Below are 24790 nucleotides of genomic sequence, written 5' to 3' on the forward strand. Positions count from 1 at the left end.
AGAGTCTTTTCCAATGAGTCAACTCTTCGCATGAGGTGGCCAAAGTTCTGGAGTTTCAGCTTTAGCATCATTCCTTCCAAAGAAATCCCAGGGTTGATCTCCTTCAGAATGGACTGGTTGGATGTCCTTGCAGTCCAAGGGATTCTCAAGAGTCTTCTCCAACACCACAGTTCAAAAGCATCAATTCTTCAGCGCTCAGCCTTTTTCATAGTCCAACTCTCACATCCATACATGACCACAGGAAAAACCATAGCCTTGACTAGACGGACCTTTGTTGGCAAAGTAATGTTTCTGCTTTTGAATATGCTGTCTAGGTTGGCCATAACTTTCCTTCCAAGGAGTAAGTGTCTTTTAATTTCATGGCTGCAGTCACCACCTGCAGTGATTTTGGAGCCCCAAAAAATAAAGTCTGACACTGTTTGCACTGTTTCCCCATCTATTTCCCATGAAGTGATGGGACCAGATGCCATGATATTCGTTTTCTGAATGTTGAGCTTTAAGCCAACTTTTTCACTCTCCTCTTTCACTTTCATCAAGAGGCTTTTGAGTTCCTCTTCACTTTCTGCCATAAGGGTGGTGTCATCTGCATATCTGAGGTTATTGATATTTCTCCTGGCAATCTTGATCCCAGCTTGTGTTTCTTCCAGTCCAGCATTTCTCATGATGTACTCTGCATAGAAGTTAAATAAGCAGGGTTACAATATACAGCCTTGACGTACTCCTTTTCCTATTTGGAACCAGTCTGTTGTTCCATGTCCAGTTCTAACTGTTGCTTCCTGACCTGCATATAGGTTTCTCAAGAGGCAGGTCAGGTGGTTTGGTATTCCCATCTCTTTCAGAATTGTCCACAATTTATTCTGATAAACACAGTCAAAGGTTTTGGCATAGTCAATAAAGCAGAAATAGATGTTTTTCTGGAACTCTCTTGCTTTTTCAATGATCCAGTGGATGTTGGCAATTTGATGGACCTGATTAATTTTAGGGCATATCTAATGGTGGATGTAATGAAATTCTAGTAGAAACATTCAAATCCCTAAAGGATGATGCCATCAAGGTATTGCATTCATTTTGTCAGCAAATCTGGAAGACCCAGGAGTGACCACAAAACTGGAAAGGGTCAATCCTCATTTCAATTCCCAAGAATTGGTATCAAAGAATGTGCTAAGCATCAGACAATTGCCCTCTTTTCTCATGCAAGTAAGGTCATGCTTAAAATCTTGTATGCTAGGCTTCAGCATTATGTGAACTAAGAACTTCTAGATGTCCAAGCTGGGTTTAGAAAAGGAAGAGGAACTAGAGATCAAATTTCCAAGATTCACTGAATTATGGAGAAAACAAGCAAATTTCAGGGGAAAACAAAACAAAACAAAACAAAAAATCTATCTCTGTTTCATCGACTACACTAAATCCTTTGACTGTGTGGATCACGATAAACTGTGGAAAGCTGTTAGAGACATGGGGATACCAGACCATCTCACCTGTCTTCTGAAAAACCTGTATGCAGGTCAAGAAGCAACAGATGGAACCCTGGATGAAACAACTGATTGGTTCAAGATTGAAAAAGGAGTATGACAGTGCTTTCTGCTGTCACCTGTTTGTTTAATCTGTAAGCTGAGCACATCATAAGAAATGCCAGGCTGGATGAATTACAAGCTGGAATCAAGACAAGCAGGAGAAACATCAACAACCTAGGGTATGTGGATGATACCACTTTAGTGGCAGAAAGCAAAGAGGAACTAAAGAGCCTCTTGATGAGGGTGAAGGAGGAGAGTGAAAGATCTGGCTTAAAACTAAATATTAAAAAAAAGAAAAAGTGTGATCATGGTATCTGGCCCCATTACTGCATGCCAAATAGAAGGGGAAAAGGTGAAAATAGTGACAGACTTCCTCTTCTTGAGCTCAAAAATCACTATGAACATTGACTGCAGCCATGAAATCAGAAGACAATTGATTTTGGCAGGAAAGCGATGACAATCCTAGACAGTGTGTTGAAAATCAGGGACAGTACTCTGCTGAAAAAGGTCCATATAGTCAAGGCTATGGTCTTCCCAGTGGTCATGTACAGTTGTGAAAGCTGGACTGGAAAGAAGGCAGAATATCAAAGTATTGATGTCTTCGAACCGTTGTGCTAGACAAGGCTCCTGAACGTCCCTTGGGCAGCAAGGAAATCAAACCAGTCAGTCTTAAGGGAATCAACCCTGAATGTTCACTGAAAATACTGATGCTAAAGCTGAAACTTCCGTATTTTGGTCATCTGATTCAAACAGAGAACTCATTGGGAAGGTCCCTGATGCTGGGAAAGATTGAGGGCAGAAGGAGAAGAGGGTGTCAGAGCATGAGATGACTGGACGGCATCACCAATGCAATGAACATGAACTTGGGCAAACTCTGGGAGATGGTGAGGGACAGGGATGCCTGACATGCTGCAGTCCATGGGGTCACAAAGAGTTGGACATGACTGGGCAACTGAACAACAAGTGGTACCTCACTTGACCAGAAGCAATTGCAGAGCCCAGCCTGCAGACTTGCACAGTTACAGAGTCTAATTAGTAGCCTCACTGCCAGGGAATGTAACCTGAGACCTAATTCACCCAGAAGTGACCACAGGGCCCAGCTATTGACCCCTTGGCCACAGAGTGCTTTCAACCAACCAGAAGGTCCATTCAGCAGCTCCACTTGAATGCAAAACCCAAAGAGAAGGCCAACCCAATTGTGGAACTCAACTGATGATCCCTCACTCCCAAGCTCAGAGAACTGTCGTGGCCTTTCCCAACCAAGATCTTTGATAGTAAGCCCTGCTTGTCTGTCAATACCAGTTGCTTGGTCCGGTGCCCACGCTGACTGGACTAGTGAAGGCCTTTCCCTGACAAAGGGAATGTGTAAAGTCTGGAAGAGAGATCACTTACTCAAATGCAGATGCCAACACAAAGAAACAAGAGTAACAGAGAATCAGATAAACATGACACCACCAACAGAAGCCAATAAAGTTTCAACAACTGATCTTAAAGAAATAGAGATTTTTGAACTGACAAAGAAATCAGAATTTTTGTTGTAAAATGAGTTCAGTAAAATACAACAGCACATAGACAACTAAATTAAATTAATAAAGCAGTGCATGAAGAAATTGAGAAATTTAATAACGATAAAGAAACCATTAGAAAAAAATCAAAAAACACTTTCAAATTCATTTTATGAGGCCAGCATCAGCCTGGTAATGTGGTATACACTGAATAGGAAAAAAAAATCATTCCATGGTGAATGTTGATATCTTAGAATATTTTAGTGTCCTTATTTGTCCATTATATTATATAGATTTTGGGCTTCCCAGGTGGCACTAGTAGTAAAAAAACCAAGTTGCCAGTGTAGGAGACATAGGAGATGTGGGTTCAATCCCTGGGTTGAAAAGATCCCCTGGAGAAGGAAATGACAACCCACTCCAGTGTGTTGAATTTGGAGAATTTCATGGATTCTTGCCTGGAGAATTCCATGGACAGAGGAGCATGGCAGGCTACAGTCCATAGGGTCACAAAGAGTCAGACACAACTGAAGCGACACCAAGCAGGCATGAACACATGTCACTTTAATTTGAATAAATGACCAGTAGATGGCAATATTGCTCTTTAACACCTCCTAGGAATTTACCAAATTTTGACCACAATTATATGCATTGTTTTTAAAGTAAATATTTGCTAAATTAAAAATTTTGCAACCTTGTCTTAGTTTAATCATTTTTAAAAAATATAATTTTAATAAAGTTCAAGGTATCACATCAAGAACATAGAAAAGAATCTTATAATTTTCTGGAAACAAAAGTAAAAATGTGGTATTTGAATTACCATGTTATTTTCTCTGATCTTACAAAGGCATTTAAACATATAAACATGAATGTGGAGATGTTTTATTCTTTGTTTTAATATATAATGTGGTCATATACACTATTTTACACGTCTCACACAAATTTTTACAAATTACTTTATGCACTGAATCCAAGTGTTATCCAACACATTCTACATTTATTCACTCTTTTTCAACTTCTGTATATTTTATTGTTGTTGTTCAGTAGCCAAGTCATGTCTGTCTCTTTGAGACTCCATGGACTGCAACGTGCCAGGCTTCCCTGTCCCTCACCATCTCCTGAAGTTTGCCCAAGTTCATGTCTCTTGCGGCCATGATGCCATACAACCATCTCATCCTCTGTTCCCCTCTTCCAACTGATTAGAAGAGACTCTGATGCTGAGAAAGATTGAAGGCAGAAGGAGAAAAGGGAGACAGAGGACATATTTTGCATTTTATAATGTATATTTTACATGAAGGATATAAAGTGATTTTTTGTCATACGTCTATCAGTGAGGAAATGTGGGATATGGGTGTTCCTTAACTTATAGTGCTTTTATTTCTGAAGGATATAATCTCAAAATTTGTATTACTGATTAAAAGACTTTTATATTTTTTTCACCAATAAATATTGCCCCATGCCCTTCCCTCCCAAATACAGCAAATTGCATTCCTATCAACAATAAAATATTTCTGATTATTTCTTACCTGGGTATCATAAACATATAAATTTAAGCCATTTACCTGATTTACAGTGATTTGAGAATTATTATGCAATTTCTGCTTCCAATATATTTGCTATTTGAAAGAGGTTAATGTTTTCATCATAAAGTTTTTATAATTTCAAGGAGTTAGAATTTTACATTGGTAATTTTAAGTGTTGCATCCTTCCTTCCTTCTGAATTGTGACTGCCAAAGTTTTTCTGTTTAAAGACAGCAAAGCCCCAAATAACTGTCAATTTACTTTAATGTATTAAATGAAATGTATCTGTACTTTTAAATAAAATATAATACTAAAAAGAGGTGTTATATTTAACATCATACTATAAGGTAATAATAGTAGTCAATAAGAACTAATAAGGCTACTTCCTGAGATTGTGGCAAACACTGATTTTCAGAAGCAATTATACTACTTTGACGTTCTTATGTATATAGGTTCATGATATTACATCAGCTCACTCTGGTACATTTCTCTTTGTGCTAATTCCTAGGCCAATGCAATTCTCCAGGTCAGTGAAACATTGGATAAAGCTGTGTGAAATATAAAATTACTCATAAATTCTTTTTTTTCTAAAGAATATAAGAATAATTGTTATTTGCATAAACAACAGAGATAGAAAATTTATTCATTGAATTCAACATAAAAAAGTACAGGCATGTGTGTGAGTACTGAAAATCTATTTTGAAGTAGTTTTAAATTTCCAGAGGCCCAAGCATTTGATATTATCTCTTTGGTTCCAATAGCTTTTCTTTCCATTGAAATAATGTGATGGCTATTTCAGAAGCACTGTACTATCTGTGGAAGTTATTTACTACCTCAAGTTAATAAATTAAAAATAAACATATTTTAGTATTTGTCCATTTATAAATTTTATTTTATATTATATATGTCATATACATTTATATATAATTAATTTATATGTAAATTAAACTGATTTGTATCTAAATTTATATGTAATATATATACATTTGTGTGTACATGTGAGTGTGTGTGTGTGTGTGTGTGTGTGTGTGTGCGTGCGCTCAGTCACATCCAACTCTTTGCTGCCTCATGGACTAATCAGCCAGGTTCTTCTGCCCATGGAATTTTCCAGGCAAGAATATTGAATTGAGTTATCATTTCCTACTCCAGGGAATTTTCCTGACCCAGGGCTCAAATCCAAGTCTCTTCTGTCTCCTGCACTGGCAGGCAGATTCTTTACCACTAACTCCACCAGGAAGCCCATTGTACACATTCACAAATAAATTAAACTACATCTATGATGAGTTTCACCAAATAAAATTTATATATGGACTCAACTGAGTTGCTTCCATTGATATACCTCATATTGATTTTTTTATGCCTCTCTTCATTGAAGACATTGAGATCCCTCAAATCCAACTATATTTCTGGACGTATTTAATCTTCTATAGATGATTCATCGAGCAATGTAGCTCCTGCTTCCAGTGCCTTGAATTCCACATCTTTATCCCAGCTTACTCATTCTCATAACCACATATTTCATGTTGTCACTATTCAGGTCTATTTTTCATGTGAAATCTGAAGTCCCAGCATATTCGAAAATTTAATTATTGTAATCCCTTTACCCCATCACCCCACTACACTTCTTCCAAATGGACTAAAAAAATTACAGTAGTCATGTCAGCTGCTTATTGGACTCAGATTGTTCAAACAAAAAATATTTTCCTCCTTCTAGCCTCCTGCACTGTCCACTTTGTAGAGCAAGAACAAATCCATTCACTTCCCCACCCAGAATTGTAGAAATCTTCTTACCTCTCTCTATCTTTTACAATTAAAGCTTAAATTGATGGGACAATTCAGGCACTTTTTTTCCATGAGTTTTCTTTCTTCTGTTCCTTTTTATTAGTAATAATTTCTCAGTAGATAGTTGTTTTAGAATTTTTAAATGTCCCTCTATTTTTAATTTCATCCATTTTTCTCTAGTCCATATCACATACTGTAACAGAAAAAATTTCTAAAGTTTGATTCTCATCAACTAAATTGATTGCTTCACAGTCACCATAAGTTAAATACAAAGTTTTTTAATATAATCCAGAAGATCTCAATAGGCATTTCTCCAAAATAGAAATACAAAGGCTTAAAGGCACATGAAAAAATACTCAAGATTGCCGATTATTAGAGTAATGCAAATAAAAACTGCAATAATCTACCACCTCATGGCAGTGAGAATGGCCATCATTTAAAAGTCTCCAAATAACAAATGCTAGAGAGGGTGTCTCTAGGTCTAGACCTCGGTCTAGGGCTTTCTAGGTGACACTAGAACAATGTAGTGTGGTAAAGAATAATCCTGCCAATGCAGGAGACATAAGAGATGCAAGTTCAATGCCTGGGTCAAGTAGATCCCCTGGAGAAGGAAATGGCAACCCATTCCAGTATTCTTGCCTGGAGAATCCCATGGACAGAGGGGCTTGATGGGCTACAGTCCATAGGGTCACAAAGAGTCAGACACAACTAAAGTGACTAATCCTGGAGAGGGTATGGAGAAAAGGGAACCGTTGTATACTGTTGGTGGGAATGTAAGCTGGTGCAGCCACTGTGGAAAACAGCATGGAAAATAAACTTAAAAATAAAATTACCATATCATCCAGCAATCCTACTCCTGGGCATATATTCAGTCAAAATTATAATTCAAAAATATACATAAAACCCTGTGTTCATTGCAGCACTGTTCACAATAGCCAAGACATGGAAACAACCTAAATGTCTCAGATGTGGCACACTTATACAATATTACTCAGCTTAAAAAATATATTGTAAAGTTAAAAAATAAAAAAAAGATAGAGAAAAGTATATAAATAAAATAATGCCATGTGCAGCAATATGTATGTAGCTAGAGATTATCATACTAAGTGAGGTCAGAAAGAGAAAGACAAATACCATATATCAATTATATGCAAAATCTAAAATATAACACAAATGAAACTACTATGAAACAGAAACAGACTCAAACACAAAGAACAGTCTTGTTGTTGCCAAGAGGGAGGAGTAGGACTGGGTGGGTGTTTGAAGTTAGCAGATGCAAATTATTTTATATAGACTAGATAAACAATAAGGTTCTACTATATGGTACAGTGGACGATATTCAACATCCTTATCCATTATAATAAATTATAATGGAAAAGAATATAAAAAAGAATGTATATATACACATTTATAACTGAATTACTTTGTTGTAGAATAGAAATTAACATATTGTAAATCAACTACACCTCAATTTTTAAGAAGAAATAATTTTGAGTTCTTTGATAAGCTCTTTAATAATATAAATTTAGTTTTAAAATTGAAAATGTTTTCTTCTAATAAGAAATCTATTTAAAAGTCACAGGCCATTATTAAGGGAATAATTGCAGGTAAATATTTTATAACTGTTAGGACAAGAGCTAGAGAGGAGAATGAACTTTTGTTTTTCCTCTGTGGGAAAATATGTTTAGTGATCCTTCCAAACCATCTGGTAAAATACAAAGAAGAATCAGAGATGAGGACAGCACAGCATTTCCTTTCTGTGTCCTTAAGAGAAAGCTCAGAATACTGTACTGCTGCTCCTCTAGCATTAGAAATGGGGATGGTTCCCAGTGTCTCAAGATAAAAGTCCCTGTGGGCACACAGCAAGAATTTCTGAGCTTTTTTTGCAGAAATGTGTGCTATAAAACTATTCAGCCTTCTCTTCTTTTTCATCTACTGCCAAGAAGGAAACAAAAAACTTAATGTGAATAATTTCATAATAAAGTTCTGCAAGGCAAATATCAATAAATGATTTCTGGAACCATGTATTCAAATTCAGTCAGTCTTTGACTCCAATATATGATTCAAGGAAAATTAAGATCAAATTATTATTCAAAATATGAATAATCAGTGTACACATGACTTACAGTACATAAATATTAAAAGAAATATACCATACAATTGAGTTTCTTTGGCTCATCATAACATTTTTTTCATTCAGTTATGTGTTTAATGACCAGTTGCTTATTATTTTTTATGGTGTGAAGTATTACTCTATAATACTGTGTGTGTTAATCAGTTGTGTCTGACTCTGCGACCCCATGGACTGTAGCCAACCAGGCTCCTCTGTCCATGGTATTCTCCAGGCAAGAATACTGGAGTGGGTTGCCATGCCCTTCTCCAGGGGATCTTCCCAACCCAGGGATAGAACCTGGATCTCCTGCATTTCAGGCAGATTGTTTACTATCTGAGCCACCAGGGAAGCCATGCTCAATATGGCTGTTATAAAAATATTTTAATTACTCCCCATTAATCTATATATTGTGACCTTGATACTATACTGTTCAAAGTAGGTTAACTTCAAGTTTGTCTTTCTATAGCTTCTTTGAATATTTAAATGGGTTTTAGAATAAATCTGTCAATTTGTTCAAAACAAACAGATTTTCTTCGAGGATGTATACTATCTATAAATCAACTGGAGAAGAATCAACATCTTAGTAAGTTTTCAGAACCATGAACATAATATATATTTCCACTTTTAGGACTTTAATTTCTATCCACCTAGTTTTATTGTTTTGAGCTTATGAGTCTCTCTCATCTTTTGTTGTATGCATTTATACATATTCAAAATTTACTGATGTTACTATTTTTGTAATTTCAATTTCTAGATATTCCTGGATGGTATATAGAAATGCAGTTGGATTTTGTATACTGATTCTGTATCCCAAACCATGAAAACTCCATCTTTTTGTAGATTCCATAGCAAACAAAACCATAGTGTTTATTTATTACTCCATGATGATCTATTTTGTACAAATTAAAACATTTATTTTTCCTTTCCAATATAGGTGCTTTTTATTTCTTTTTGTTTCCTTATGGAACTGATTATCATCTCCAATACAATGTTGAACAAAAGTTGTGAGAGAAGACATTCTCATTCTTTTCCAGATCCTAGAGGAAACACATTTAATCTTTCAACATTTTGATGTTGCCTCTAGGGTATTTTTAATAGATTCTTTTTATCAGATTGATATTCTTTCTTCTGAGAGATACTTTGTTTAATATTTTTATAAATTCATTCAGCTTTCTTTTGATTAGTCTTAGTATGCTATGTATTGTTTCTATCTTTTCCTTTTTATCCAATGTTTGTGTTTATATTTAAAGTGTATTTCTTCTAGGGCTTTTAATAGAATGATAATTTCTGTCTTTATATTATGGATGTATATAGCTATTACTTTAATGTAATTCTTGATATAGTAAGATTTCAGATTATAATTGTGCTGTGAATTTACTATTTGTCCTATTTTGCTCTCATTTTTTTCGATTAATTAATAATTCTTAAAAGAGCATTTTATCTTTGCTGGATGACTAGCTATTTTGTTTTGTTACTTTATTATTGTTTTGTTACTTTAGCGGTTGTTTTAGGATTTACAATATACTTCTGAGATTGCTTTCAAATGATACACCTCTTTACATTTAGTATAAAGAACTTTATACTTTTATTTCTTCCCTTAATGCTATAGCAGTTATAAGTATAGGTTACACATGTGGTAAAAACCTCATATTTTTGTGGTTTTTGTTTGTTTAACCACTATTTATGTTCCAAATGTTCCAGATTTATATAATCAAGAATAATCGTTATCTTTTTACCTATGCAGTTAACATTTCTGGTGGTTTCTCATTCCTCTGTGCTAACTGGTTTCATTTTCCTTGTCTTTAATGAATTCTAATATTTGTAGAGCATGTTTCCTTCTGATTAATTTTTGCAACTATTCTAAGTCTGAAAAAATATCATATCACTCTCATTTTGAAAAATATTTTGGGTATATATAGAATTTCAGATGGGTAGTTTTTTGTTTTTCCCCTATACTCTCAAAAGATGATGTTCCACTTTTCACTAGCATTATTTCCAATGGAAAAAAAAAATGATCCATCATTCTTTATTTTATATCCCTCTACACAACATGTGTTTTCTCTGGAAGTTTTAATATTTTTCTATTTGTCCTTGGTTTTGAGAATTTGATTAAAATGTGACTTATGGCAGTTTTCATGTTTCTTGTGATTAGAATTCATTAGGATTACTAAAAATATGGGTTTATATTTTTCATAAAGTTTGGAAACTTTCTGCCATTATTTCTTTAATTTTTTTGCTCTCATTTTTCTCTTTCCTTTGGGAATTCTAAGTATATATTTATTTAGTTTTTTAAAATCATCAAATCTTTCTTTCCTTGTTTAATTTTGGATAGTTTCATTGCTATGTTTTCAAATTCATTATGTTTTTCTGCTTCCTGTCACTAATTTCATTTAATATATTTTTTTCATCTCAGGCATTGTGTTGTCTTTTGGTCTAGAGGTTTGATATTGATTTTTTCATATCTACCATGGCTAAGTTAACTATTTGAACATATGGAATATTGTTTTAACTGCTTTAAAGACTTTTCTAGAGTTTGGGGTCAGTTTGGTTGATTGATATGTCTCCTCATTGTGTTTCATATGTTTCCACTTCTTTGTTGCCTGCTGCTGCTAAGTCACTTCAGTTGTGTCCGACTCTGTGCGACCCCATAGACGGCAGCCCACCAGGATCCCCCGTCCCTGGGATTCTCCAGGCAAGAACACTGGAGTGGGTTGCCTTTTCCTTCTCCAACGCATGAAAGTGAAAAGTGAAAGGGAAGTCACTCAGTTGTGTCCGACTCTTCTCGACCCCATGGACTGCAGCCCATCAGGCTCCTCTGTCCATGGGATTTTCCAGGCAAGAGTACTGGAGTGGGGTGCCATCGCCTTCTCCATCTTTGTTGCCTAGTTATCTTCAATTCAATGTCAGATATTGCAATATTTGCCTTCTTTGGTACTAAAAATTTATGAATATATGAATTATTTTTCAACTCTGTTCTGGAACACAGTTACATTACTTGGAAGCACTTTGATGCTTTGAGGGTTTCCTGTTAAGATTTGTTAAATGGAACCATGGAAGTGTTTACTCCAGGGCTAGTTATTTTCTATTACTAAGTGGTTAATACCCTTCCACATACTTTATCTAGTACCAGGAATTATTAGGTTTTCCATTCTAATTATTAAAAACAGGTACCAACCCTGTGAAGAAAAATATCAAAAACCTCAGATAAAAAAAAAAAAAAAAAAAACTCAGATACGCAGATGATACTACACTTATGCCAGAAAGCGAAGAGGAACAAAGAGCCTCTTGATGAGGGTTAAAGAGGGGAGTGAAAAAGCTGGATTAAAACTCAATATTAAAAAAACTAAGATCACGGAATCTGGTCTCATCAGTTCAATTCAGTCGCTCAGTCGTGTCTGTCTGTTTGTAGCCCCATGGACTACATGCAGCACACCAGGCCTCCCTGTCTTTCACCAACTCCCGGAATTTACTCAGACTCATTTCCATCGAGTTGGTGATGCTACCCAACCATCTCATCCTCTGTCCTCCCCTTCTCCTCCCACCTTCAATCTTTCCCAGCATCAAAGACTTTTCAAATGAGTAAGTTCTCCACATCAGGTGGCCAAAGTATTTGACTTTCAGCTTCACTATCAGGCCTAGCAATGAATATTCAGGACTGATTTCCTTTAGGATGGACTGGTTGGATCTCCTTGCTGTCCAAGGGAATCTCAAGAGTTTTCTCTAACACCACAGTTCAAAAGCATCAATTCTTTGGCACTCGGCTTTCTTTATAGTCCAACTATCACATCCATACATACTACTGGAAAAAACATAATTTGACCAGATGGACCTTTGTTGGCAAATTAATGTCTTTGCTTTTTAATATGCTGTCTAGGTTGGTCACAACTTTTCTTCCAAGGATCAAGAGTCTTTTAAGTTTATGGCTGCAGTCACCATCTACAGTGATTTTGGAGCCCAAGAAAATAAAATCAGACACTGTTTCCACTGTTTCTCCATGTATTTGCCATGAAGTGATGGGACAAGATGCCATGATCTTAGTTTTCTGAATGTTGAGTTTTAAGCTGACTTTTTCACTCTCCTCTTTCATTTTCATCAAGAGGCTCTTTAGTTCTTTAATTTATGCCATAAGTATGGTATCATCTGAATATCTGAGGTTATTGATATTTCTCCCAGCAATCTTGATTCCAGGTTGTGCTTCCTCAAGCCCAGCATTTCTCATGATGTACTCTGCATATAAGTTAAATAAGCAGGGTGACAGTATACAGCCTTGATGTACTCCTTTCCTGATTTGGAACCAGTCTGTTCCATGTCCAGTTCTAACTGTTGCTTCTTGATCTGCATAACATTTTCTCAGAAGGCAGGTGAGGTGGTCTGGTACTCCTAACTCTTTACAAATTTTCTACAGATTGTTGTGACTTGCACAGTCAAAGCCTTCGGTACCATCATGGCAAAAAGAAGAGGAAAAGTGGAAGCAGTGGCAGCTTTCCTCTGCTTGGGCTCTAAAATCACTGCAGATGGTGACTGCAGCCATGTAATTAAAAGATGCTTGCTTCTTGGCAGGAAAGCTATGACAAACATAGTGCATTAAAAGGCAGCGATATCACTTCGCAAAGAAAGGTACATGTAGTCAAGGCTATGGTCTTTTGGGGCTTCCCTGGTAGCTCAGCCAGTAAAGAATCAGCCTGTAATGCAGAAGACCCTAATTCAATTCCTGGGTCAGGAAGATCTGCTGGAGAAGGGATAGGCTGCCCACTCCAGTATTATTGAGCTCCCCTGGTGGCTTAGCTGGTAAAGAATCCCCCTGCAACATGGGAGACCTGGGTTCAATCCCTGTGTTGGGAAGATCACCTGGAGAAGGAACAGGTACCCACTCCAGTGTTCTGGCCTGGAGAATTCCATAGAGTGTATAGTCCATGGGGTTGCAAAGAGTCAGACAGGACTGAGTGACTTTCACTTCCCTTCACTTCACTTCATGGTCCTTCTAGTAGCCATGTACAGATGTGAGAACTGAGCCATAAAGAAGGCAGAGCATCAAAGAATTGATGTTTTTGAATTGTAGTGCTGAAGAAGACTCTTGAGAGTCCCTAGAACTGCAAGGAGAGCAAACCAGTCAATCTTAAAGGAAATAAATCCTGAATACGCATTGGGAGGACTGATGCTGAAGCTGAAGCTCCAATACTTTGGCCAACTGAGGCAAAGCATCAACTCATTGGAAAAGACCCTGATGCGGGACAGATTGAAGGCAGAAGGAGAAGGGGACAACAGAGGATGAGATGATTAGGTGGCATCACTGATTCAATGGACATAAATTTGGGCAAACTCTGGGAGATGGTGAGGGACAGGGAAGCCTGCCATGCTGCAGTCCATGGGGTTGCAAGGAGTAAGACATGATTTGGCAACTGAACAACCATCCCTATAATTCTGACATGGCTCTTTCCCAGAACTTGAGTGGTTTCCTTAAACATGTGTAACTATCATTAGTCTACTGAATACTGACCTGCTGAATACTTAAATGGCACCTCCACAGACTTCTGGAGCTTTCTACCTATTGCAGCTTTCTTTTATGACACCATCATTTGAGGTCTCACTACTTTGGTCTTCCTGACCACTTAGCTCCATCTCTTCAATCCAGGGTGGTTTGTACACTCTTCTTCCTTTTTCCTTCCCTGTATCAGTGCCTGGAATCTCTGAAGGCAGTGAGCTTGGACAATTAGTGTTCATTCCATTTGTTTTTCATATCTCAGGAATTACTCTCCTTCAGTGTCTGATGTCCAGTGTCTTGAATACATTGTTTCATATATTTCTTCTTTCTTGTTTTTTTTTTCCTATTTTTTTATTTTCTTACTTCTTTCCTTTCTTCCTTTCATTCTTTTTTTTCCCTCTGTATTCCTTTCTTCTTTCCTTCTTTGTTGTTATTTTAGATGCACACATAAGCCTAATGCCTTTTATTCTAACTCAGCCAGAAGCAGAAATCTCAGTTCTTTTATCCTGACTTAAAGACAATTATTTGATCTACAATTATTTTAACATAGACTGCTTTTCAAAATTTTCTTATTCTTAGGCAGATTAATATGGGCATATTCCTATTGCTAATAAGAATTTACTAACCAAAACCACTACGCTGCTGCTGCTAAGTCACTTCAGTTGTGTCCGACTCTGTGTGGCACCATAGACAGCAGCCCACCAGGCTCCCCCATCCCCGGGATTCTCCAGGCAAGAACACTGGAATGGGTTGCCATTTCCAATGCATGAAAGTGAAAAGTGAAAGTGAAGTCGCTCAGTCATGTCCGACCGTCAGCGACCCCTTGGACTGCAGCCTTCCAGGCTCCTCCGTCCATGGGATTTTCCAGGCAAGAGTACTGGAGTGGGATGCCATTGCCTTCTCCAAAACCACTATAACTAACCACTAACCAAGCTAGTGAGTGAGTGAGTGAAGTCGCTCAGTTGTGTCCGACTCTTTGCAACCCCATGGACTGTAGCCTACCAGGCTCCTCCATCCATGGGATTTTCCAGGCAAGAATACTGGAGTGGGTTGACATTTCCTTCTCCAGGAGATCTTCCTGACCCAGGGATTGAATCCAGGTCTCCCACAGTGTAGGCAGATGTTTTACCATATGAGCCACCAGGAAGTCCAGCTAACCACTAACCAAAACTGCTATAAACCACAGTCATAAAGAAATTAAAATGCAAAATGCCATACCTTTTAAGAAAAAATTGTACAAGTAAATGTTTAAATATCATCAGATCACCAAAGACCAAATATCTAGGAACTAATGTGTGTAAACCACTCTACTGAAAGATAAGGTAACTGAAAAATTAGAAATCATATTTAAATTTTACTGTGAATGATAAACTACTTCAACTTATTTTCAACATTGTAGAGTTCAAAGATGAATCTCAGGATTAAAAAGTCAGGACATTTTTATATCCATAGATTTGAAGATATAAATTCAAATCAGTTTTTCTTTCCAAGGGTATTTTTCTGTCTACTCTGTAGCTGATACTTGTGAATATTAGCCTAAAGAAACATCTCAGGCATTTTAATGTAATTAGAATCTATTAAAGAAGTAAATCAAAACAAACCATATGTTTATTGTAGATATAAAGAGATTTTTGTATTCACCTCTTTAAAACTATAAAATAGTTGAATTATCCCTACCTTGGTAGTTTAAAACCCCCTAATTTTATGTTTTAATTTTTAAAGTTATCCCATCACATTTCAGCCAAGATGAAAATGGTGATTTACATGACTAAGTACCTATCAACATCATTAAGAATAAAGGAGCCCAAATGATCCACTGGGACAGTGTTACAAACAAGGACGAGAAGAAATTAAACTGAAAGATTTCCTATAAGAAGTTGTAAAAGTTGGATTCAGGCTGCTTAAGGGATGGGGAAATCTGAATTTAGAATTAAATCAGTTGATTCCACTCTTTACCTTTATCAAAGACTGTCAGATCATTTTCAAGTACTGGTTCTGTGACATGATCTTCAGTCAAAATGACCTGCCTTGTTGGCTTACCATTTGCAGGATTTTAAAATCATACCACACAATCTATCAGTCAGGCTAAACTGTGTAGTGCTTTCCTAAGTTCTTATACCAATCGGTTTCCAAATCCTGGTCAGAAAGTGAACAAAGGTAGTAGCACCAAAACCTGTTTAAATATTGTGGACAGAATTTTTACCTACACTTGATCTACAATACTTTCAAATATTAGATTCTGCTCAGATTCTGTTTCTATATCATGTTTTCCTCAAAGTTTTGAATAATCGTATCTTAAATGCAGAATGATAAATTAAGTTTATCTGGTCTAAACTATGTACATTCCAGAGAATTTGTTTTTACAGCTACTACAAAAATACCTACAGTTATTTTGGATGTTAAAATAAAATCAATAGTCTCATTACTGTGAGACTCCATTTAAAATATGGTACATTTTCACGTTCTTAAACTTGATATAATTCTAAAATATCCTGTAGATCTAAAATTTCTATAAATTCTGTAAGAGCTCTTAGTCAAAAGGAATGAAATTTGACTTAACATGTACATGTTAGAAATATATCATCTTTCAGATATACAAATTATCTGTTGATACTTATACAAGAAATCAACAAATTAAAATAACTTATCAATATTATAGTCTATCTTAACCAAGGGTAGAATAGGGAGATTTTCCTTATTTTTTAAACGTTTAAACTGATGCCTTGAAGTGGTTAATGATATAGTTTACAAAGTATCCATTAGAAATTTCAAAGAAAACCACAATATGATTTTTCAACTAGTGTAGAGGTTTTATGATTTGTTACAACTAAGAGTTCTATTTATTTCATCTTACATTTGTATTCACATGTTTCTCTTAGATAGCTCTGGAGTTTTAAGTACTTGCAAACCAACCTAGTGATCTTATTACTTTTTCCTTTATGATCTTCTTAGTTTGCCTGAAGCAAACGTACTCAGAGGAGATGGCATCTGGAAACTGTAGACTTATTTGCAAACACCACAATATATTGATAAATGCATCCTAAAATAAGTAAAAAACAAACAAACAACTTCCCACAGACAAACTATTGTTTTTTGCTAATTCTGACTTAAATTCTAATAGGCTGTATAATACCCAGTCCTAGAATAAATTAACAAGGAAGACATAAAGTTGAATAAAACCACTCCATATACTTTTTCACTACAAAATTGAGGTCATGGAGAAAATATGAATGTTATTTATTTTAGTGTTCCATATAAGAATGTTTTGAGAGCTACATTCCTGAAGAAATAGCACTTCATGTCATTTTCCTTTCCTTTTGACTGAAACAATGCTGATTTCTTTCCATTCTAAATAAATTCCATACACTTCTATGAGATTCTAATGGTATATGTTCTTTTCTGTGACACATCTCTGTATCAATTGTTCTGTACTTCAGAAGGAGATTTTTTGTCTTAATGCTCTCATTTGGACTCCAAAATTAATGATTTTTTTATGTCTAGGTTATTTCCTTATACTTTGATTTAACTAAAAAGTAAAATGCACTGAATAAGCAGTACTTCAGAAAATAATTTTGTGTTTTTTAACTTGGGCTAAGTCCTCTCTGACTGAACCTTATCAGGAGTTGTACATCACTATAATTTAAAATAGTTTATTTAAACATTGAGACACAAGCACAATTTCCACCAGAAAAATAAGAGACTTCTTTCAGCATAATCTTGGCTGGAGCCTCTTTTCTTCTGTTCTGTTTGTTTGTTTAAGCAGACTGAGAGAAGAGTTGGCCAAGTGGCATAGACTATGGTGTCAGGAGTCAGAGAACCAGGATTAAACGTCCAGCTGTACTCCTTACAGTCCTGCGATTTGGGGGAAATTCATCACCTGTCTATATCTCAGTCTTCTCATAATCATAAAATGATTATTTAATCATTTAACAAAGGGATCCATAATTATATCAGAATCAAAGAGTTGTTCTGAATATTAAACTCCACAATATAAATATTCAGCATGCTACCTGGAAAATAACAAGTTCTTAATCAAAGTCATTCATTATGATTATGACTAATATGTATACATTCAACAGTATTTATTAGTAACTATATGCTCTATGATAGGTATAAAATAATGAGCAAACAGAAACATGCTGTCCATGAGGCAGAGTTAGATAAATTAAAAAAAAAAAAAGTAGCACATATGTTAATATATAGTTATAATAAGAAACTCAAAGCAGAGACCAGTTACTCTAAAAACATAAAATAAGGGAATAAAATAAATTAAAATTTTTAAAGTGACTTTTTCTGGAAGATCAATGAATGCTTCTTCAAGAAAGCTACAAGGATTTTATTTAAGACATCTCAATAATGAATAGGAATGAATTCAGCAAAGGGTCAATTAAGGGAAAGAGAATCACTATATAATCAGGAAAGGAATTAACTTCGTGAGGCCCAGAGGTAGAGAAAAGCAGTACAGAAGAACATTGACCTGGAAGACAGGGGAGGAGTTGTGGGGATCTTGTGAGGGACAAGGTTCAGCTCTTTCAGGGCATCGCTGTCCACAGAATGGATCATGGTCAGAGTGGTGGAAATGCTTTGAAAAATAAAAGGAGAATCAGGATCTGACAAAATAATTCAAATTTTTATTTTATAAATTTTCATTGACTCTAGTATGGAGGAAGATTACAGGTGGCAAGGTTAATCAAGGAAGAGAATGTAGATGGGAGTTACAGAAGTTGACATAAAAGACGACAGTATTTTTAAATGAAGTGCAGTTGATGGAGTTGGAGAGATGTGGGACAGATACAGGGGAAAGGACAGTTTTGAAGGAAAAGTGACAGGACTTGGTAGAATATTGAAAATCAAAAGAAAAGAGGATTTTGACAAATACGATCCTATATTTCTGGCTTGCACAACCTAATGCATGGAATGCTCTTCTCTGAGATAGAGAAGAAGGAAACTGAGCAAGAGAGAAGCGAGATTATAAGCTCAATTTTGTATGTGCTGTGTTATTATTGTATCTGCGATTTCCACCAGAGAGGTCAAATGGATGTGTGAGACCAGAAGTTAGGGTGGGGATAAAGAAGAGGGTTGAGTGTGGAGAGGTGTAGTCTGAGTTTTGAAATGCAACTAAAATACAGTTTGGTGGCTCAGTGGTAAAGAATCCTCCTGCCAGTGCAGGAGAGGCAAGAGATGCAGGTTCATTTCCTGGGTTGAGAAGATCTCCTGGAGAAGGAATGGCAACCCATTCCAGTACTCTTGCCTAGAAAATCCCATGTGCAGAGGAGCCTGGCGGGCTACAGTCGATGGGGTCACAGAGTTCAACTAAACTGAGTACATATGCAACTGAAGCCATGAAAATAAAAGCCTCGACTCTGTGAGAATTGAAAAAACTAAAAAAGCAAGTAGTTAAACATGATGTATTTTCTCCTATTCACATTACTGTGAACTTCAAGAATAAGTCTTTGTTTTTTAGTTTACTCATATAGAATCTTGTACAAAAAAAATTAGGCATACCAAAAATATGTAATGATCTGATGGCTAGGAAATGATACACTCGCCAACAACTAAGTTCAGACAGTAAAAAAGAGAAAGCAAATAAATAATACCACAGGGCAAGAGCCTATTACTTTAAGAGTTAGGATTCTTAGTGGTGTCACAGGTAAGGCAGAATACTGAGATTTGTTTATGTATGTCTGATAAAGTGGGATAAGATAAAGACTGGCTTTCAGCAGAAAATCAATTTACTATGTCTTCTTGCTACCTTTATGTTTCAACTCCATGGCAATTGAGCTTTCCAGAATTCTGAGATTATAAGCTGCTTTTTGCTGAGCAACTCCCAGCTGCTATTTGAACAACAAATAAAACTGAGCCTCTTATATAAAACAATGTTCTTAACTAGTATGAGAACAAATAAATAGAGAGAAATGGAGAAAGAGAAAAAGGGCCAACTCTTTGTTTACACATGTAGATTAGCTATAGTGCTCAGAATTGATGAAGCAAAATGCTAAATATCAAATGTGACAGCATAGAATAGTAATAGAGTAATGATTCAAGTAATCAAAATGATTATGCAGGTTTATATGGTTTATGTGTCCATTGGTCATTATGAACCTCATGTAGATTTCCTGCATGGGTTATGATAGAAACCAAAGTAAATCCATATTACAGAATGATCTTACATATTGTTTTCCATTTTGTATTTAACATATTGGAAATGTTGTCCTTCCTGGGAAATGGACATTATTCTTACAGCATATTATAATAATACGTATTGATAACAACTAATTGCTAAGTTTAGTAGCTTGCTGTCAATCAATCATGAACACAGAACCAGTAGTCTATGAATGTTTAGGAACATATAAAATCCACGAGAATACTATCAATGCTGACTAATTCATCCAGCAAGAAATTAAAATTTAACTAAAGGATTTAAGCATAAGAATTTTAAAATAAAATTAGACCTTAATTTCAATATTTTACACATACAAACTTCTTATAGAAGCCCTCATATCAAAAGTAAAGATGATTTGGGGTGGCACTTGACTTGTTTTCAGAATTGTTTTCATATACAACTCTTAATGAGTAAAAACACTGATGTATATTCAAAAGTGAGGAACTGGAAGTAAATCTGATGGGTATTTTATCTTTAACCTAGACTATTAGTTCTTAGTTTTATTTCTTTAATTTCTTAAGCCAATATTCCATAAGTATTTCTAAATTCTCCAACTTATATAAAATTCTACTGAAATTACTTATGCCAAATATGCCTTATATACTTAAGATATATTTTTATAAAGTAAATTGTTTTTTAAAACTATCAAACATAAATATTCCCAGACGGTCAGGTGTTGAGCTGATGAGAAGACTTTACAAAACTGAAAAAAATATCTATTTTTTTTTTCTGAACTGCCTGAGACACATAAGTACCAGTTTCAATATAACAGTAGTTGGTAAATATTTAACCTAACTGGTTTTCTTTTAAACATATAAGGTGAAATACTAGATCTTTAGAAATTATTACTCAAAAATAAAAACAAAAATACAAAAGTGCTCAAAGGGGCTAAAGCCCAACATATTTTATTTTTTAAAAAATCCATAACTGAAAAAAAAAAATCCATAATTGTAGGTCACCAGTGAATACATAAATCAAATAACTTCACAGTAGTAATGATACCCAAAGTTATGACTATTTTTGTAAAGTATCTTAATTAAACTGAATAATAGATAAATTTATATTTTAGGTCTCCTATATATAGAAAAAACTTTCTCATAGTTGAAAACAGTAAATTAAACCTCTCTTTGTAAAATAATAAACTTCCATTATATTATCTTTGCATATAAGATTATGTTCAAGATTCTTAAAATTCAAATTCAAATCCACATAATCCATATAATTGAAAATTTTTAAGGATGATTTTTGTATCTTTAATTTCACATTTGTCAACAGAAAAACATCTATAGTATTTTGTTTTATGTGTTCTTTCATGACAACTTTATGAAATGTTGATTCAATGAAGCAGAAGTTTAAAACATTGTTTCTGTTTCTAATTTATTTACTGAAAGGTAAATTTTATTATTAACTGTTTCATCATAATTTTCCTATGGCTCCTCTGTAATTCTTCTTCATAATATATTCTCATATATGAATTAAAATGCAAACCTTTTCAGATCCCTTCACTATATGCCTAAAGTAGTAATTATCTAGTGTAGAATGAGTTAATTCTCTGAAAATATCAAACTCAGAATGAAGTCATGTGTGAGAGAGTTTTTCTATGTCTTGACAGTAGAAAAACTGTACTCAAAGATGTGATACTAGAAATAAACAGGAAATTGACATTGACCTGCTTACTAAGAATACACAGTCCATACTAAGCCAATGAACCAAGGTAGAATAATACAAAGGTCATTAGTAAGAGTTTAGTTCTAAGACGTTGAACAAAGCAAAGGTGATCAGGAAGTAGGATAAAAAGGCAAGTTGGGATAGAGGATGGAGGAAAGGTGATCAGGAAGTAGGATAAAAAGGCAAGTTGGGATAGAGGATGGAGGAAAAAGAGAGAAGATAATGTTGTCCAGAACCTCCTTCTGTCCACCTCATTACTCCTAGAATATAGATTCAAGCCACAACCATCCTAGATAATCTGCCAAGCCAGTTACTAGGCCAGTATACGAGATGCATTTGAATAGTGAAGTTTCTTCTCACATTAGATAACTGGGAGATTCACAGATGCCATTTAATGACAGAAAATGACAGAAAAATACTGTAACCTCAGAAATATGAGAACCACTCTACCTGGAGAGTTAGCAAAATGCATATTCATTCAATTTGTGATTACAACTCCAAAAGAAAAGCAATATGTAGGAGCCAATATAAATTAACGAGGTAACTTTTAATGAGATTACAACTTGAGTAATAAAAATCAGGCTGGCATCACTTAATCAAAATTTTCAACCTAAAACTTAGTAACTACCAGAGCACACCGGGTGGGACGGGAACAAGTGGAAATTGAGGGCTGCTTGGCTGTCCCATGGGGTCTTACTGTACCTGTGTCCACACCCTTCACCTGTTGCTTGGCTCGAGTTGGCTGGTTCCACTTTGAACTCCTGTGGGACAAGCCCTTTGTCGTGTGGTCCAGGAAAGTCCATTCCGGGCACCTCCTCCTCCTCTAAAGACTCCACGTAGAAGAGAGTCCTGGCGGGCTGGTGGATTCCCTGCCCGGGCGCCCCTGGCTGCAGCCTCGTAGCCACAGGCAGGAGGGTGCCATTCAGAGGGCTGAAGGAAGAGGCAGAAGAGGACGGGGAGGCAGACGAAGAGGAGGCAGAAGAGGAAGGCTTCTTCCAGAAAGTGCTCACTCCGCCCTTCTCTTGGCTTTTGAGCAGGCGGCTCTGGCTAGGTCCCCAGTGCTCGAAGCTGCTACTGCCGTCCTGTTGCAGGCAGCTGCCCCCGGCCGGGCTGCCGGCCGACGGCGACGGGTGGCTGAAGAGTTTCCAGCGGAGTCGCAGGATGTGCTTCACATCGAAGTCTTTTCGCCCAGAGCCTGACATAATTGACGCAAGGAAGGAAAAGGGACCTCAGCTGATGCAGGAGTAGACGGGTTGGGGAGGCAGGCCAACGGAGCCCCGGGTTGGAGGAGGAGGCAGGAGGCTCCCTCTGCACCCCGGGAACAGACGGGACCGGGCGGCTGCGCGCCCTGCCAGGCGACGATCGGAGCGCGAACAGAAGAGCCGTGCGGCTCAGCTGCGGTCAGGACCTCAGGACCCGCGCGTGGGGAACTCAACGGCCTGGTGCACAGGCAGGAACTGGACGCAGAGGACTGAGAATCCCCGATCTCCTTGCGGGGTCCCGAGGTGACCGCGGTGAGGGACGGCCCTGATGCCGGAGACGCGCGAGGGAGGGAGGTCTGCGCACTCAGAGCTCTCGAGGCGAAGGCAGCTGGATACACTTCCCTAGCATGCACGGATGGCAGAGCCTCAGTCGAGAAGCTGTTGGCTCCCCTATCCTTGCAGCTTAGAGTTCAGTGCCTGGAGATTGCAGAGAGAAAGATCCCCAAGTCGCGGAAGAAGCACACACCCCCTCAGCCTTCTCGATGCACCTGCGCCCCTGTCCCTGCTCTCTAGGAAGATGCTCTGAGAGCTGCGGGTATCTCTGAGAAAGTCCAATGCCTTCTGCAAGGCGAGAAGGGGTGGTTTTATCTAGTCAGTTTGTAAAAGAGAGAGAGAGAGAAAAAAAAAAAAAAAAAAATCCAGCAAATACAGGAGGGCAAAAGGAAAGCCCGCGCCGTGAAGCTGTCAAGGTCCTCACAGTACAATTTTCTCTCTGCCTCGGCGCCTCCTCCTTCCCAGTAAGTGACGCAGATGTGCATTGAGGCCTATACGGAGAGATGGAGGGAGGGAGGGAAGGCTTCAATCTTCTTTATGCAAGTGAGCCTGATGCTCTTATTGTCCCCTTGTGTGGGTCCTGTCACCCTTTTTTATTCTCCTTCCTCACTACATTACTATGTAGCAATAAAAGTAAAGCAAACAGGCAATATGGTTTAGCATCAGTAAACACCAAATGTGAATCATGGCAGCGTAAACTTGGGCTGCCATCGCTTTGCAGGTTGCAGGTTAATGGCTTGAATTATTTAATAAAGCGCATCCTTTAACCTTTAGCCTTAGTTTCTCTGTAGTGAGAAGAAAGAAACAGGATGCTGGCGTCAAAGTGTGACGATGCCACCATTCTGACAATTACATTGTGATTCTGCCATTAACGCACTCAGGCAGTGCTTTCACCCTGGGGGCCAGAGGCACACGGTAGAAATTTGAAGATGGGCATCTGAGCACAGGGGACGAGTTGTGCAAAATCAGTGCATTTAATGAGTTGCCGTAGAATGAAAGCTGTTCTCCGTGTAAACCAAGAAGTGGAATAAAATGATAAAGTGTAATTTCAAGGCATAACCTTCTAGTACAAAAATCGTGATATGAAATGTATGGAAGAGGTTAGGGGGAAAAAACTGAATATACCCAAAGGCTACTATTCTGCAGAAATCTCTTGTTTGAAGAAGAAAAGATGTGTTTTTCCTTATATTTAGAATGAGAAGATTTATGATCCCTTCTAGCTATGACCACGAAGAAATATTTCAGCTTTTCCTTTAATGAGCCTTTAAAATAGAACCGAAATCATTTTTGCCTACATCAAACAGATCAGAGAAGTTGCAGTTTCCCTAACTCAACAAGGAATATGGTTGTTTAATTAAATGAAACTCACAGAAATTTATGAAAGTCATAGCTTCATCAACCCCCAACAGAACACAAGAATCAAAGATTAAAGCACAGTTATAGTATTACTATATTACCCCATTGTTGAGCAGTAAATTTAAACAGAAACTGAAGCTATATTTGAAGCTAC

General features: G+C 36.8%; 1 protein-coding gene across 1 annotated transcript in view; it reads right to left on the reverse strand.

The window, feature by feature from the left end:
- The window catches only part of KLHL1 (kelch like family member 1), a 529220-nt gene extending 505353 nt beyond the window's left edge, over window positions 1-23867 (reverse strand). The window contains exon 1 of the mRNA XM_019971873.2: window positions 22448-23867. Within this exon, the coding sequence (XP_019827432.2) occupies window positions 22448-22947 (500 nt within the window). The 5' untranslated portion in view covers window positions 22948-23867. The remainder of the gene's footprint in view (window positions 1-22447) is intronic.
- Between the last annotated feature and the right edge of the window lie 923 nt (window positions 23868-24790).

Source organism: Bos indicus, chromosome 12, assembly GCF_029378745.1.
Source record: "Bos indicus isolate NIAB-ARS_2022 breed Sahiwal x Tharparkar chromosome 12, NIAB-ARS_B.indTharparkar_mat_pri_1.0, whole genome shotgun sequence".
In the NCBI taxonomy this organism is placed as follows: Eukaryota; Metazoa; Chordata; class Mammalia; order Artiodactyla; family Bovidae; genus Bos; species Bos indicus.